This window comes from Mirounga angustirostris, unplaced genomic scaffold (genome assembly GCF_029215605.1).
Source record: "Mirounga angustirostris isolate CCGP_5_RB_7025 unplaced genomic scaffold, mMirAng1.0.hap1 SCAF_13, whole genome shotgun sequence".
Classification (NCBI taxonomy): Eukaryota; Metazoa; Chordata; class Mammalia; order Carnivora; family Phocidae; genus Mirounga; species Mirounga angustirostris.
The window spans coordinates 90,486,673-90,505,051 of NW_026991721.1; the positions used below are offsets into that span (position 1 = coordinate 90,486,673).

An 18,379-nucleotide genomic window follows, 5' to 3' on the forward strand; every position below is an offset into this window, starting at 1 on the left:
TTAGGCAATGACTAGAATCCTTTCCTCCATTCACTCTATCAAACAGCACACAGGAATGCATTCATTTATTCTTTTTTGTTCATCAAGACTTAATTCAGTAACTTTCATGTTCCAAGCACCACACAGTTGCTTAGGATTAAAGAATTAGATATATTCCCTGACATGGAGAAAATATATTTCTTTTCTTTTCTTTTTTTTTTTAGATTTATTTATTTATTTGAGAGAAGGAAGGAGGGTCAGGAGAGGGAGAGAAGGAAACTCCCCACTGAGCAAGAGCCTGACATGGGGCTTGATCTCATGTCCCTGAGATCATGACCTGAATTGAAGCCAAGGAGTCACATGCTCAACTGACTGATCTGCCTAGGGACCCCAAGAGCCTAGACTTCAAATCAAATCTGCCTGGCACAAAAGTCTTGTCTTCCCTTATCACCATTCCCTCACAGCAGCATTCTACTAGCTCTCTCTGTTCATGGAACCTAGACCGAAATTGTTCTGAAGTCTACAAGGGTGACTATGTAAAAAGATGGATAATTCAGAGCCTGGGGCCACCAGGGGCCATGAATCTTTCTGTAACAGCTTCAGCACAAGTACAAACTGACTTCAGGTTCAGATGATCTCTCACCGGAAATACTCAAAAATCATCTGAGAAAAAACTAAGGCACACTGGCTTCCCTCCAACCAGAAACCCAACGACTCAAAGAACTGAATGCAATAAACCGAGTCTCTCTAGAGACTTCATACTGTCAGACAGTAATAACAAAGTAAATCAATTGCATCAATATATTGCGATAATGCTGTTCTAGCTCTAACTATCACATGAACTAAGACGCATAATCTAAATCTAGAACTATGGTTGTGTGAATAATTTTTGTCTGATTTTAGTATTTTTACACTAATTCCTTTTTACATCCTTTTATTTTTGCTACAGAACTCTCCACCAATCATGACTTCCTCCTTTTCCTTCTCTTCAGGAAGGTCCATTCTTCTTTCTATGACTTACATGTTTTTCCCCCAGCAAGAGACAACGATGAGTTACTGGCAATTATGAAGATGTTCAAGGCTCATCCTATCTTTTCTAGTTCAGGAATTAGATACTCTACATTGTGTACCTAATTTCCCTTCATGGACCCTCAAGCCAAAAGGAGGCTCACCACAGCCATTGATTCCCAAGGTTAATAATAAAGACTTAAAGTCGTCTGAAGACAAAAGGAATCATTTCAGAGCATTCTAAAGTTCTATTCAAACACACACATTTTGGGGGGTGCTACTACTTTCTAAATTCTAGAGATACAGTGCTGAACAAGAATAGACACGGCCTCTTCATGGAACTTACAGTCAAACTATAACCACAAACTAATTTCCAACTTTTTGTTCATTTACCTACCTAACAAATATTTAAACGCCAGCTATTTACAAGCGCTGTGATAAATACTACAGATTTAGTGACAAATTCAGGTGTAAAAGAGGGTCAAGTAAATCAATCAGGAATTACTTTTTTAAAAGATTTTATTTATTTACTTGACAGAGAGAGAGACAGCGAGAGAGGGAACACAAGCAGGCTTGTGGGAGGAGTGGGAGTGGGAGAGGGGGAGTGGGAGAGGGAGAAGCAGGCTTCCCGCAGCGCAGGGAGCCCGATGCGGGGCTCGATCCCAGGACCCTGGGATCATGACCTGAGCCGAAGGCAGACGCTTAACCAACTGAGCCACCCAGGCGCCCCTCAATCAGGAATTATAATTAGAAGTCAGGAAATTATAATTAGACAATTTTCATATACTTTGGATTTCCAAAAAACGAATCATAAAAGTAAAAGCTGAAAGTGAAAACATCATCTCTTTTGGGACAAGTCACAAGCACTTTTGAATGCCAGCATTGTAAGACAGCTAATTGACCACAGCACACCCTAGCGGCAGTTCCTGATTCTCAGCATACTCTGTTTTGAGACTTTGTCCTTTAAAATGAAACAAATAGTTAAACTCATAGAAATCAGAAAGGGAGACAAACCATGAGAGACTCTGGACTCCAGGAACAAACTAAGGGTTACAGAAGGGAGGCGGGGGGGATGGAGTAACAGGGTGATGGGCATTAAGGAGCCACGTGTTGTGATGAACACTGTGTGTTACAGGCAACTACTGAATTGTTGAACACTACATCAAAACTAATGATGTACTACTGTTGGCTAATTGAACATAAAAAAAAGAAACAAAGTGAAGAATGGTGGTTGCCAGGGCAGGGATGAGAGAGAAAATGGGAGCAGATCAAAGGGTATAAACGCTCAGTAAGGCAAAATGAATAAATTCTAGAGATCTGCTGCACAACATCGTGCTTATGGTTAACAATATTGTATCCTTAAAAATCTGTCAGGAAGGTAGACCTCATTGTAAGTTTTCTTACCAGAATCAAATAAAAATAAAAAGCAGAAAACACAGAACAGTTGCAGAATTAAAATACTTTTATTGCACTAAGAATTCAAAAATTCCAACTCTTGGCGGGGATGCGGAGAAAGGGGAACCCTCCTACACTGTTGGTGGGAATGCAAGCTGGTGCAGCCACTCTGGAAAACAGTATGGAGGTTCCTCAAAAAGTTGAAAATAGAGCTGCCATACAATCCAGCAATTGCACTACTGGGTATTTACCCCAAAGATACAAATGTAGGGATCCGAAGGGGTACGTGTACCCCAATGTTTATAGCAGCAATGTCCACAATAGCTAAACTGTGGAAAGAGCCAAGATGTCCATCGACAGATGAATGGATAAAGAAGAAGTGGTATATATATACAATGGAATATTATGCAGCCATCAAAAGGAATGAGATCTTGCCATTTGCAACGACATGGATGGAACTGGAGGGTATTATGTTGAGTGAAATAAGTCAAACAGAGAAAGACATGTATCATATGATCTCACTGATATGAGGAATTCTTAATCGCAGGAAACAAACTGAGGGTTGCTGGAGTGGGGGGTGGGGTGGGAGGGATGGGGTGACTGGGTGATAGACACTGGGGAGGGTATGTCCTATGGTGAGCGCTGTGAATTGTGTGAGACTGTTGAATCACAGATCTGTACCTCTGAAACAAATAATGCAATATATGTTAAGAAAAAAAAAAGAAGAAGAAGGTAGCGGGAGGGGAAGAATGAAGCGGGGGAAATTGGAGGGGTAGATGAACCATGAGAGACGACGGACTCTGAAAAACAAACTGAAGGTTCTAGAGGGGAGGGGGGTGGGAGGATGGGTTAGCCTGGTGGTGGGTATTGAGGAGGGCACATTCTGCATGGAGCACTTGGGTGTTATGCACAAACAATGAATCATGGAACACTTCATCTAAAACTAATGATGTAATGTATGGGGATTAACATAAGAATAAAAAAAAATTCCAACTCTTAGCAAGTATTAAATATCCCATAGCTGCATCTTTATGTGATGTAACTTCACTAAAATTGACCTTCCCAATAATACAATTTAGCTGCTAATCTCAACAATTTAAAACCCCAGGATGACATCCAGATTCAGTTTCTTTTCTTTCAAATGAGCATTACCAAGTAAGAAAATGCTCAAACTAAGAAATATATTTAATTAGAATAATATTAATATGATCCAAATTCTAATACTCATTGCACTGAACCACAATGCGTTGCTGTCATCAAAGGTGTGGGTGCCCACATTAACCTTTGATGAATATTTAGGGCATTTGACCATGGCTTTGAGTAACCCTAGGGATGTTCTGAAAAGGAATCAGGAGGATGAGGCTTCCAGGCTAGTCTAGTTTAAGGCATTTATTGCTGTATAATTGGTTGTGGATGTTAATTAAATTATGTTCATCTGTTCAATATTGAGGTCTTTTTTCCCTTAGCCCATTCAGTATTTCACCATGGTGGTGTTTCATATTGCTTTGTATCCATATTCATGAAGGAAGATGATATCTTGAGATATAAAAGCATAGATTTGCTTTTCCACCCCCTAAATGTCTTTGACCGAATCCCTAATTCTTAATTTCAGCATCATATTTATATTTAAACAAAGATTGGGGCACCTGGATGGCTCAGTTGGCAAGCATGTGTCTCTTGATCTCGGGGTTTTAAGTGTAAACACCATGTTGGGTATAGAGATTACTTAAAAATAAAATCTTTAAAAGAAATTAAAAAAATATATTGGTGGTGATTAATGTGTTGGTATTGTATCTGCCACGAGTCGCCTCTACATTCATGCTTTCATCATCTTGTCTGCTCCAGGAACATGAGGAATCACACAGAGCGCCATGAGTTTATTCTACTGGGAATACCTCAGACAGAGGAACTGGAAACTGTGCTATTTGTCATCTTCTCATTTATTTACCTCTTCACCTTGCTTGGCAATTTACTCATCCTTACAGCAATTGTTTCTTCTTCTACCCTTCACACTCCCATGTATTTCTTCCTGGGACTCCTATCTATTTTTGACATCTTGTTCCCATCTGTAACCTGTCCCAAGATGCTATCCTATCTCTCTGGCCAAAGCCAAGCCATTTCTTATGAGGGCTGTGCAGCTCAGCTCTTCTTCTACCATTTCCTGGGGTCTAGCGAAGGCTGCCTCTATTCTGTGATGGCATATGACTGCTTTGTGGCCATCTGTCACCCACTGAGGTATACGCTCATCATGAGACCTGGGGTCTGTATCGGCTTGGTCATGGCAGCCTGGTTGGTGGGTTGCCTTCATGCCACCATCCCGACCTCCTTCACCTTTCAGTTAACCTACTGTGGCTCCAGCCGGGTGGACTACTTCTTCTGTGACATTCCTGCTGTCTCACCCCTGGCCTGTGCTGACAGCTCCCTGGCCCAGAGAATGGGCTCCACAATGTTGGCTTTCTGGCTTTAATGCTTTGGTTCAGTGTTTGTGTCTCCTACATGCGTTGGGATTGCCATTCTGAGAATCCGATCAGCAGAGGGCAGGCAGAAAGCTTTCTCCACCTGCAGTGCCCACCTCACTGCAATCCTCTGTGCCTATGGTCCTGTAATCATCATCTATCTGCAGCCCACACCCAACCCCTTGCTTGGTGCCATGGTGCAGATATTAAATAATATCATCTCACCCATGCTGAACTCATTAATCTATTCCTTAAGAAACAGAGAAGTGAAAAGGTCCCTGAAAAGAGTGTTCAACGATGTAGTATTTATTTCTCTGGAATAAATTATGGGTTTTTAAAAATGGGTTATGGAAATTTATTTCTCAACATCATCCACATATTTCCTCCTTTTAAATAATAGAAAATGCTTCCTTGAAAGCATTCTATTTTGTTTGCCTAATAAGATTTTCTGTGTTTTTCTCTGTAACCCCTGTGGCCTGATAAATAACTCTACAACTAATATTATCCTCAGTGCCTTATTCCTGAGTAAGGAATCCATGGGGCATAGAAAGCATCTGGAGACAGATTTCTTATTCCTCTAATGGGCAGCCAATTTTGTCTGGTTGAAGATAGTGAGGACCTGTGGTGGTCCCAGAAGCACCCCTCACTAGTCCATCTCTATGCCAGATCACTCTCATTTCATTTCTCTTGTTGAACTTGAAATATTCTTCTTTTCTGCCTATAAACATTTCAGTTCCTCCACGTTGCCAAGAATAGTATTAATTAACATTTATAGAGCATGATCTATTCTCCAGGAACTATGATGAACATTTCACAGATAATATCTAATCTTCACATCACCTTCATATGGTAGAGTTTTTTTTGTTTTGTTTTGTTTTGTTTTTGTTTTGTTTTTTTTTTTGTTTTTTTTTTTTTAAAGATTTTATTTATTTATTTGACAGAGAAAGACACAGCGAGAGAGGGAACACAAGCAGGGGGAGTGGGAGAGGGAGAAGCAGACTCCCTGCCGAGCAGGGAGCCCGATGCGGGACTCGATCCAGGGACTCCAGGATCATGACCTGAGCCGAAGGCAGTCGCTTAACCAACTGAGCCACCCAGGCGCCCGAGTTTTTGTTTTTTAAAGGAAACAAACAAACAAAAAAACAGCTTTGAGGATTAGAGATTTCAAATAATGGACCCAAATTTTCACAGTAAGTAGGAAACCAAGCCTCAAACTCAGATCCAGTTAGCTCCAAATCTCCTACTCTTAGTTCCTCATTTACATAACTCCCTAAAAGTCCTGCTTGGCAATTTACTCATCCTCATGACCTCTCTCCCGAGCTCATGACACATAGAAGGTGTTCAATAAATAACTGGGAAAATATGCACTGACAAAGGTCATGTTCAGATATGGACTTCATTATTATCCCCGTCTATTCTGTCACTATCCATTCTCCCATATGGAGTTAGTGGCACTAAGCTATAGCAATAAGTGTCTTGCGCTTTTTAACACATCTAGTTATGGTAAAGCCAGCCTAGACCGAAGCCCTATTAACACCTGTTGTCACGGTTTTCTTACTACCCCATCCCACTGATGTTACTCCTTAGTGTGAAGGGATTGGGAAAGTCTTCCCATCTGTGTTGTTTGAAAAGAAGATGGGGGTGCCTGGGTGGCTCAGTCGTTAAGCCTCTGCCTTCGGCTCAGGTCATGATCTCAGGGTCCTGGGATCGAGCCCTGCATCGGGCTCCCTGCTTGGCGGGAAGCCTGCTTCTCCCTCTCCCACTCCCCCTGCTTGTGTTCCCTCTCTCGCTGTGTCTCTCTCTGTCAAATAAATAAATAAATTCTTAAAAAAAAAAAAAAGAAAAGAAAAGAGAATGGCCTAATTATGGGCTTGGGGTTCCATTACCATGATCATCTGGTTTTCCCACCAAGTTACTTTTCCCAACTTGGTCTCCAGTGATACTGGACTTGATCATTATTTTTCAATTTTTTTCCAGAATCTAGGGGAAAAGTGAGTACTATTTATTGGAGTTCTCACAGACATACCAGCCCTTAGTTGTATAACATAACCAGCCCTCACAGACATTTTGTGATTTGTAGTTTTTGTATTCCATTTTTACTCACAAAGTTTCCCATCCTATTTGAAATCATAAAAACAAAACCAAAAAGTGAAGACCTCAAATAAAATATATTGCTGCCCTTACAAAAGGTATGAGACAAAAGAGACAAAATGAAGCTCATTTACGTGTAGATAAATGATTTAAGGTGCAATAGGAAGGTTCTCTGGCCCCTCCTAACCTGGTTAGCAAAACCTAAGATCACATAGAATTTTATTCCCACACTTTGAAAATGCCTATCCTACTTAATATGCTGGATCCAAGCAATTCTAGCATTAGTTTGCTGCCCCTTTAATGCTAGCTATTGGTGGAAGAATTCACATGCTATGGTATCTGGTAAAGCCTGCATGGTGTTTATGGGCAGATATTCATCAAACTAGTATTGATATTGTTCAGTAGATTTCTTTTCTGTCTTTTTCACTGTCGTGTACTCGGGACACCCCCTGGCATAGTAAGCATCCAGTGAAAGTTTGTGGAATGAATGAATGAATACTACTTAACCATTCTAGAAATGGACAGTTCCATTTTTAAATAGAGACTTCTCCAAAGAAGACATACAAATGGCCAACAAGCATATGAAAAGATGCTCAATATCACTAATCATTAGGGAAATGTAAATCAAACTCACAATGAGTCATCACCTCATACACTTTAGATGACTACTACTTAAAAAGGAAAATAATAAGTGTTGGCAAGGATGTGCAGAAATTGGAAACTTTGTGCACTATAGGTGGGAATGTAAAATGGTACAGCCACTGTGGAAAATAGTATGGTGTTTCCTCAAAAAAATTAAAATTACCATGTGATCCAGCAATTCCATTTCTGAGCGTATATCAAAAAGAATTGAAAGCAAGGTTTTGACATATTCATAACATGTTCATAGCAGCATTATTCACAATAACCAGGAGCTGGAAGCAATCCAAGTATCCACTGATGGTGAATGGATAAACGAAATGTGGTATATACGTACATGGAATATTATTCAGCCTTAAAAAGGAAATTCTGACACATGCTACCACATGGATAAACTTTCAGGATATGATATTAAGTGAAATATACCAGTCACAAAAAGGCAAATACTGTGTGATTCCGGTTACATGAGGTATTTAGAGTAGCCAAATCGATAGAAAAAGAAAATAGAATGGTGGTTGCCAAGGGCTCGGAGAGGGGAAAATGGGTAGTTGTTTAATGGATATAGAGTTGCAGTTTCACAACAAGTTTTGCAAAAAGTTCTGGAGATTCATTGCACAACAGTACAAATATACTCAACACTACTGAACTGTACACTTAAAAATGGTAAAGATAGGACCACCTGCATGGGTCGATCGGTTAAGCATTGACTCTTGGTTTCAGCTCAGGTCATGATCCCAGGGTCATTAGATTGACCCCCTCGTCAGGCTCCATGCTCAGCACAGAATCTGCTGGAGATTCTCTCTCCCTCCCCTTCTGCTCCTCCCCTTGCTCGCACATGCTCTCTCTCTCTCAAATAAATAAATCTTTTAAAAATGGTAAAGATAGTAAATTTTATGCTATGTGTAATTTACCACAACTTAAAAATAAACCTGCTTATCCAGTTTTCACATATCCTGTGGTTTTTGAGTTTGCTAGTTCTCTCCCTTGTCTTGTAACTACATATATCACTGAACCCTCTCAGATCGCAGTTTAATTGTTAAATACTTCAGTGTGGTGTGGGTAGAGAAGAATGTAGCCTAAGGTGGACTTCAGGTGATCTGCCTGGGGTTACCATTCACTGAGTCCTTACCCCTTAACCAGCACTGTGCAACTGATTTATGTATATTATCTAATTTATCTATGTAAGAATGCTGAGATCATTTTACAAAAGGTGAAACAAAGTTTAGGGATATCAGGTAAATTTCCCTAAGTCACACAGCTTGCTTGTAGATAGAACTAGGATTCTAGCTCACATCCTCATGCAGTTGTACATAATCTAGCAATTTTGCTGAAACTTTGAAAATAAATGTTTGACCTTCTACACACACAGCCCAAAAATCTTATTCCAGCTTTTTTCCTTTTACAACCTTTGATGTATGAGAGCTATCCCACATTATTTCTTATTCCTGTCTTCAAGCCCTTCAAAAATCCCTTCTCTTAACCAACAGCAACTCTTCATTTTATTTTCCACAATTTATTCTGGCCTTTTCTATTATTCAGGAATCTTTCCTTCTCCTTACCCAATACACTGATTCTATAAAACAAAGGCCCAGGGAATAAGACAGTCAAAGACAAAATTCCTATAGCAGGTGAAGCAACAAAAAGACGGTGAATACTTCAGCCTTATTTTTTTTTCAAAGTTCACTTAATTTTTTGCTGTATCTAATTTATACCTTCTTTTTTTAATTAAATATTTTTTTATTCTTATGTTAATCCCCATACATTACATCATTAGTTCTAGATGAAGTGTTCCATGATTCATCGTTTGTGCACAACACCCAGTGCTCCATGCAGAATGTGCCCTCCTCAGTACCCACCACCAGGCTAACCCATCCTCCCACCTCCCTCCCCTCTAGAACACTGTTTGTTTTTCAGAGTCCATCGTCTCTCATGGTTTGTCTACCCCTCTGATTTCCCCCGCTTCATTCTTCCTCTCCTGCTACCTTCTTCTTCTTTTTTTTTTCTTAACATATATTGCATTATTTGTTTCAGAGGTACAGATCTGAGATTCAACAGCCTTGCACAATTCACAGCTTCAGCCTTATTTTTTATCTTCATATAAATGTATCTGTGTATAAATGGATGGTTGAAGGATTGTTTGCCGAAATATTAAAAATGGGTAATCCAATCTGGGGTGATTTCTACTTTCTTCTCCATGGTTCTGCTTTACTCTTACGATTTTGCAATGAGATTGTAACATTTAATTTTTAAAAGCACTATTTTCTTTCTTTTTTAATTTAAATTCAATTAGCCAACATATAGTACATCATTAGTTTTTGACGTAGTGTTCATTGATTCATTAGTTTCATATACCACCCAGTGCTCATCACAACACGTGCCCTGCTTAGTACCCATCACCCTTTTACCCCATCCCCCCACTCCCCTCCCCTTCTGCAATCCTCAGTTTGTTTCCCAGAGTTAAGAGTCTCTCATGGTTTGTCTCCCTCTCTGATTTCTTTACATTCAGTTTTTCCTCCCTTCCTCCATGATCCTCTGTGCTATTTCTTATGTTCCACGTATAAGTGAAACCATATGATAATTGTCTTTCTCTGATTGACTTATTTCACTTAGCATAATACCCTCGAGTTCTATCCACGTCAATGTAAATAGTAGGTATTCATCCTTTCTGATGGCTGAATAATATTCCATTGTATATATGAACCACATTGTCTTTATCCATTCATCTGTTGAAGGACATCTTGGCTCCTTCTACAGTTTGGCTATTGTGGACGTTGCTGCTATGAACATTGGGGTGCATGTGCCCTTTCTTTTCATTACATCTGTATCTTCACAGTAAATACCCAGTAGTGCAATTGCTGGGTCATAGGGCAAAAGAGCTATTTTCAAGAGAAAAAAGAAAATAGATATCTCATTATGGGACCAAGAGAGGCTAATTATGCAAACCAGAAAGTTTTAAGGGAAAAAAAGAACAATTACTTTGGAGGAAAAACTGGACAATCATTTCTAAAACCAATGGTGTAGTGTGTATTATGTTGTTTATAAATTGTGTCTGAACTAATTTGTAATAAAATGTCTTAATCCCACAGAGTGTGGTTCTGTTTTTCTCATCCTCATTAGTTTCTATCCTCAGTTGGCTCTAGTCTTCTGAGTGTTCTCAGAAGATACCTTTGTGGGGGCTTTACCTGATTATCAGAATCAAAGTCTGGTTCTCAGTGTATGTTCTGGTATGGAAACTCAAAGAGCAAAAATTGAAGTTCTGTTCTGGTGTCATCAGATTAGGCTAAAGCAGGGCATTAATCTACCTACATTCTCAGTAGCATCTCTCTGACTTAGTGACTGTCTTTTCTGCTTTTTTCCTGAATAAGTATCTCAAATTCTGTAGTGCAAAGATCTTCTTTATTTATTGCCCTCTGTGTATTCTAGCTCCCTCCCACAGCTAGGATTATCTTTTCGTATTCCCTCACTCCCATAATACACTCAAATGCAGTGCTGCTGAAAGCCTTCTTAGCATTTCTTAGAGCTCCTCACAGAGAAACCATCCATCCATCCCTTTACAGTGATCAGCTGGGCTCTGAATAATCATTTCCCATTCAGCCTCTCAAGCCTAATCTCTCAATTCTTTTCCTCTCTTTCCTTGGGTCCTTCAAGTGGGCTGTGCTCCTTTTCAAAGTGTTTGCACATGTTTGCCCCCACCTAAAATGTGCTGTGCTTTTCCTTTCCTGCACCCTTACTCACTCTTCAGGTCTCCTATCGGATTACATTTTCCCAGGGAAGTCCTCCCTGACCTTCAGGGAACACCACGTAACTATAATTCATAATGTGCACATATGTTTGCTGACAGGAAGGAGAAACATGAGCGAACAAAAATACTCTCCCATTATAACTTTTCAATCCGTTGAACTTTTCTTCCTAGCATTTGCCACATTAAATAATTATAAGTTAGATGTATGATTATTTGATTAATGTCTTTCTTCTTTTACTAGACTGTCAGCTCTTTGAGGGCAGAGACCAAGGATAATCCCTGTTCATCAGAACATAGCAGTTTTATTTTTTATTTATTTTTTATTTTTCTATTTGTTTGAGAGAGAGAGAAAAAAAAAACATGAGTGGGGGAGGGGCAGAGGGACAAGCAGACTCCCTGCTGAGCAGGGAGCCCAATGTGAGACTCCATCCCAGGACCCTGAGATCACAACCTGAGCCAAAGTGAGATGCTTAACCAATTGAGCCATCAAGGCACCCCAGAACATAACAGTTTTAGCACATCACTACAGTTGCTACTAAATTTTTCAAGAATGAATAAATGACTTCCTTGAAACTTCTAATTTGTTTACGTCGCTTTCTTTCTTCCTGTCAACTCTTTCTTATCTTAGCTTCTTATTTAGTTTAGATTTTTTACTATTATTATAACTGTTCCAAAGTACTTAAATCCTTCCTCCATCATGTACTTCCTACCTAGTCTTCAGTGATCCCACCTGCTTGCTCTATTCCTGAACCCATCCCATGAGGCTTTCTTAGAGAAAAATCACAAACCGGGCAGTTTAGCAATACTATAAATTCATGGTTACCTACCTCAAGCGTTTGCTAGCAATCTTATGACTTTTCTTTATTGGGATTGCTCTCATGCCCTATTGGAATGACTCGTAATAGGCTAGTACTTAGACTTCTACCCAACTCCTAGGTTCTAACTCATAAAAAATGAAAACAGCATTCACCAGCAAACTGAGGACTAAAAGATCAGCAAAATCTCAGTATTCCCCATCACAGTGTTTTCTGCTAAGTTGAGTGGAAAATGTGGCTTAAACTGAGTCCAAGTGGAGACTCTTCCTCTTTCCTGATTGAATTAGAGACAGCAGGACCTATAATACAGGAGCTGCCTGATTTATCCACCTAGCCACAGGAAAGAACAATGAAAAAAGGAGAGAAAGGGAGAATGGCTTTTTTTCCCCAATAGGCCTCCTTACTCTTCACCCTTTCGCTGTCCCATATTGAGAACCTAGATCAAGTGCATCATTCTATCATTCACTTTTATGTATGACCTTTACTATCAAACACTGCTGTGTACATTGCAAGACTTTCTGAATAAATGTTAGTCTTTAATAAATTAAATTTCCTAAAGGGTGAAATGCTTTTTTGTATGATCATTTCTTTAATGTGCTCTTCATCCGTTGAAGAAAGTAAAAGGCTTGAGTACACAGCTTTGCTGAGTAAAACATAAATAAAATCATTAATTTAAAAGGTTAATGTCATTAAATATAAATATTTGATATATTCAAGACACACATAGTCTACCTTTAACACATAACTTGGGGGACAAAGTTTTAGTTATGCAAGATAAGTTCTAAAAGTGTATTGTACAGCATGGTGACTATAGTTAACAATACTGTATTGAATATTTGAAATTTGCTAATATGTAGGTCTTAAATGCTCTTACCATACACATGGGAAGAAAGAAAAGAAAAGAAAAGAAAAAAGAAAAGAGAAAGTTATTTTGTGAGGTGATGGATATGATAATTAGCTTGATTGTGGTGATCACTTTACAGTGTATACATACATCAAAACATCCAGTTGTATAAATTAAACATATACAATTTTTGTCAATTACAGCTCAGTAAAGATTTTTTTAAAAAAAAAGAATGAATGACCCCTATGTTCATAGCAGCATTATTTACAAAAGCCAAGATATGGAAGCAGCCCAAGTGTCCATCCATTGATGAATGGATAAAGAAACTACACACACACACACACACACACACATATGAATATTATTCAACCATAAAAAAGAATGAAGTCTTGCCATTTGCAAAGACGTGGATGGAGCTAGAGAGTATAACACTAAACGAAATAAGTCAGAGAAAGACAAATACCATATGATTTCCCTCATAGGTGGAATTTAAGAAACCAAACAAACAAGCAAAAGGAAAAAATAAGAGAGACAAAGAAACAGAAAACATTAATTATAGAGAATAATGTGACCAGAGGGAGGTGGGTGGTGGGATGGATTAAAATGTGATGGGGATTAAGGAGGGCACTTGTTGTGATGAGCACAGGGTGATGTAGGGAAGTGTCGAATTATTAAATTGTACACCTGAAACTAATACTACACTGAATATTAACTGGAATGTAAATAAAAATTGAAAAAACAAAAAACAAAACAAACAAAGAATGAATGAAATCTGCCTTTACAGGTTCAGCCTCAAGGCCAAGGATTAATGTTTCAATTATTTATTCCTACACAAAATACAACCACCAAACTGAGTGACTTAAATAACAATTTATTATTATAAAAACCAAATTGAAACTGCAGACAAAATATGACTTGCAATTATACTTTTGTTGCTTATGATAATTCTGGAATATTTTACACTTTCTGGAGGAAAGTGTAAACAAAAATAAGAAAACTTTCTGAGTTTATCTATTGAAGTCTGACCTATTGAGATTTGATCACTATTCTATAATAGGTATCATCACTGAAAGCAGCTGACCTTTTGGGAATGTAGACCATTTGTATTTTCACGTGCCCATGATATTAATTTAGCACACAATCATCTTGATTCTAAATGTTCAGTTTGGACATCTAAGATAGTCCATGACATATGTCTTTCCTGAATAAATTGTTACCAGACCAAGGTACATTTAATGGTATTTTACTTCCTACTCAAAAACGTATTTACCATCTTTTCTATTTGTACTATTTTTTCAAGTCAGTCATCATGCCTCAAAACATTAAAGACAATCAGAAATATATAAGATGGTAGAATTGTTAACTTTTATATCCTTTTATCATTAGTTAGATGTGCAGCAAAAACATTGTTTACTTACACAACAAAATTCCAGAGGTATTTGGAATAGTGTACCTACCTAAACACTCCTTTTTTTAAAAAAATTATTTATTTGAGAGACAGTGAGAGAGCACAAGCAGGGGAAGGGGCAGAAGGAGGAGGAGAAGCAGACTCCCCACTGAGCAGGGAGCCCGACACGGGGCTCAATCCCAGGACCCTGAGATCATGACCTGAGCCAAAGGCAGAAGTTTAACTTACAGAGCCATAGAGGAGCCCCAAAGATTTATTTATTTATTTATTCGTTCATTCATTCATTCATTCATTCATTTAGAGAGCATGTGCATGAGCAGTGGGGAAGGGTGTGGATGAGGGACAGAGGGAGAGGGGAGAGAGAACCTCATGCAGACTCCACGCTGAACATGGAGCCCGACTGGGGGCTCAATCCCACGACCCTGAGCCAAAATCAAGAGTCAGACGTTCAACTGAATGAGCCACCCAAGACCCCCTAAACACTCCTTAAACACTGAATCTTGACGATCAGAAACTGGCGAAAAATCCTAAAGGATAGGCCAAATCCCAGTTCCTTTCAGAGTAAGCTCCATGATTTGTTCTTTGATCCTATTTTTCCTCATCTGTAGACTTCATCAGAGTTTTATGAGGTTAAAATAAGACTATAAGAAACTCTTTGCCTCTCAGACTCAAAAAACTTATTTTTGAGCAGAGGGACTATGTCTGACCACCCCTTCCCTGATTGTTCTGCTTCTCCTGGCAAATAATCAATGTCCTGCCTGTCATAACTGGTATTTGTTGGAACAGATGAATCCATGTATGCACAAATAAGCAAGTGAATGAATGTATTTAATGAGGAATTTGGTAAGCCATCCCCTGACGAAAAAAATACTTCTAGAGTATATGAGGCATTTAACTTGGGAGCTTGAACAGATGCCAAGTGATATAAGACAGATGCTTCGAGTGATAGCTAAGCTTTCTCTTGGCCTTCTTCTCTCTTTTTCCTGGCAATAAGCCTTTCCATTATCTTTTGGAGAGCTGCTCATCTCCATTCCACTGTACCCTGTACCCTGGCCACAGAGGTAGGTGCGTGACCCAGCCAAGGAAATCAGATTTGAATCTGGAGCTGAGGCACATGGAAGCAAAAGGCAGCTGAGGCTGAATCATCTGGTGGTGGTGCTCGGGGGCTACTCCATAAATTCCTACTGCTGAGGGCCCTAGGGCTGCCCGAGTTCCCACACTTCCATGAGACTGGTTTTCCACTCATTTATTTAATCCTCTGGGTTACCCCAGTTACTGTTGCTTGCAAGAAGTCAATCCTATCATACAGTGCAGTAAAATAACATAATTTGTTTATTAAGATAACGCATACACATAAAAGAGTAGTAAATACACAAATATACATACAAAATGTGTGATATATGTACCAAAGGAATTTTTTAAAATTATTATTCCACTGAAGTATATTTTACCATACAAATCATAAAACATTTCATCACTTTTCTTCCCTGCACGCCCCGGGGCCTCATTTCTAAGGTCCAGTTAGTCTAAGTCGCTAATTGCTTTCTTGCTCAATAGGGTCCCTGACCTGGGGGATTAATACCCAAAGGAAGAGAAAGTTATTTAAAATCTTCTGCATTTGGGAATGATTGTGGTTCCTGGAATCAGAGAGGAGTCTGTGAGGGAGTTAAAGAGCATTTAGATTTGTGACATTCTATTTGAAAGTGACTGAAAAGAGAAGAATTCAGGATATGCCCCTGCAGACTATAAGCCAATGGGGATTTAGCAGAGGAGGGCTTCTTCCTTCACTGGAGAAGGAAAGGAAAGCAGCATTGAATAGCCCCAGCAGCTACAGTTACCAGTTACATCCCGTTTGCCATGTAAGTGTCCAAAGTTTGCCCTTCGCTTCTCTTATTTTGGCTCTCACTTCCCTCATAATCACCAAAAAAATTAAAAAGTAGATAGATAGATTGATAGATGGGTAGATAAAGGGCTTAGGCAATAGCATTCAGGAGTTGATCTATAATTTAAGGATCTCACTGTATTTTAAAAGTTAAAACAAGCTGAAAAAGATAACAGAATTTTTTAAAATATGGAAATTGGACAGGAGCCTCTACTACCCCTGTGCCTTCTGCTGCCATAAGATTAGGCTAGTACTTAGCTTGGGTCTGGTTAGACAATTATAGACTCTGGAGACTGAAATGGAGACTACCAGTTACTCATTGTGCCAAATTTAGGAAAATGGAAGCTACTGGTTACTCACATGCGCCAAAATCTGGAGCATATGGACCCTGTTAATGTAATCTTGTGTTCATGAAGAGCTATCTGAGACCCTTCTTTTGGATCGTTTCCCACTGTTGACCTCATCCCTAGGGAGACAATGTGGGAAAGATTCTGTATCTTCTGTACGTATGGCTTAAAGGATCATAATGGTTTTTGGAGAGTTAATGTGACTAAATTGTCTTAGATGAATATAAGAAACTTAGATGGGACCTTGTTTGTAACAAAGACATTGAGTCTTCATATTTATCCTTTTAGAATCACAAAGCAGCACTAAGGAATCAATGCAATTTGGTAGTGTACATGAAGAATGCAAGATAGGAGACTGGTCAGGTAGGGCTTCTTGGTGAGATGGTAATAAGGGGCATCTGTAAAGAGAAACTCACCTGCAGAGTGATATCCAGTATGGAGAGAAGCAAGCAGATGAAGACAATTCTATCAGGAAGCACTACTCTGTAAACATCGAGATCATCTGGCTCCTTTTCCATTACATTGGCTTAAACACAGTTAATTTACATACATATTAAATTTAACCACAGATTTCTTTCCACAGACACCCAAGAGTTGATTCTTCCATAAAAATGAGAAATCACACAATGGTGACTGAATTCATCCTGCTGCGAATCCCTGAGACAGAGGGCCTAGAGACTGTCCTCTTCTTCCTGTTCTCCTCATTCTATTTACATACCCTTTTGGGAAATGTGCTCATCCTTCCAGCTATCCTCTCCTCCTCTCGGCTGCACACGCCTATGTATTTTTTCTTGGGAAACCTCTCCATGTTTGACCTGGGTTTCTCTTCAACAACTGTTCCCAAGATCCTGTTACACCTTTCAGGGCAGAGTCAAGGTATCTCTTTTCAGGGCTGCATATCCCAGCTCTTCTTCTACCATTTCCTGGGCTGCACTGAGTGCTTCCTGTACACAGCGATGGCCTATGACCGCTTTGTTGGTTATCCTATGCCATGTTATCCTTCGAGATACATGGTCATCATGAACCACAGGGTCTGTGCCATCTTAGCCACAGGGACCTGGATGGGTGGCTGTGTTCACGCCATTATTCTAACCTCCCTCACCTTCCAGTTGTCCTACTGTGCCTCTAATGAGGTGGACTACTACTTCTGTGACATACCTGCTATCTTATCTCTAGCCTGTGGTGACACATCTCTAGCCCAGAGGGTAGGTTTTACAAATGTTGATCTTTTGTCTCTCATTTGCTTTTCTCTCATCCTTGTTTCCTACACTCTCATTGGGATCTCCATATCAAAAATTCGCTCAGCAGAGGGCAGGCAGCGAGCCTTCTCCACCTGCAATGCCCATATCACTGCAATTCTTTGTGCTTTTGGGCCGGTAATCATCATCTATCTCCAACCCAACCCCAGTGCCTTGCTCAGTGCGATAATTCAGATATTGAATAATCTTGTCACCCCCATGCTGAACCCACTAATCTACAGCCTGAGGAATAAGGATGTAAAATCAGCCCTGCGAAGTGCATTTCATAAGAGAGGCTTTGCTGTGGAGAATAAGTGAGAAAACCTAAAGCTTTGCTAGGCAAAGTTTGAGTCTCCATTTCTTAGGACAAATCCTCGTTTGCAGCTTCCAAGATATTGAAATGAAATGTATGCTGTATCGATCTACCACTTAACCTCGCTAAGTTTAAAAATATATGTCTGTTTTCCTGTTTCCCTCTGTTTTATAATGAAAGATAATTAACAGACTCACTTAGCAGACTGTGAACTGATTCTTA

At 39.4% G+C, this 18,379-nt stretch overlaps 2 protein-coding genes across 2 annotated transcripts; both read left to right on the forward strand.

Annotated features, from left to right (window-relative positions):
- Window positions 1-4,231: 4,231 nt before the first annotated feature.
- On the forward strand, window positions 4,232-5,161 carry LOC123842507 (olfactory receptor 10N1-like). The gene is given in 3 exon segments (XM_045871807.1): window positions 4,232-4,823; window positions 4,826-4,880; window positions 4,882-5,161. Coding segments are annotated over 3 exon segments (927 nt in total).
- Window positions 5,162-17,214: 12,053 nt separating this feature from the next.
- Window positions 17,215-18,162, forward strand: LOC123856747 (putative olfactory receptor 10D4). Its single transcript, XM_045892871.1, has one exon. It carries the CDS (start codon window positions 17,218-17,220, stop codon window positions 18,160-18,162), a length of 945 nt encoding a protein of 314 aa, XP_045748827.1. The 5' UTR covers window positions 17,215-17,217.
- The last annotated feature ends 217 nt before the right edge of the window (window positions 18,163-18,379 follow it).

Excerpts from the sequence above, each read along its gene's own strand:
- LOC123856747 (XM_045892871.1), top strand. The coding sequence starts at position 17,218 with ATGAGAAATCACACAATGGTGACTGAATTCATCCTGCTGCGAATCCCT.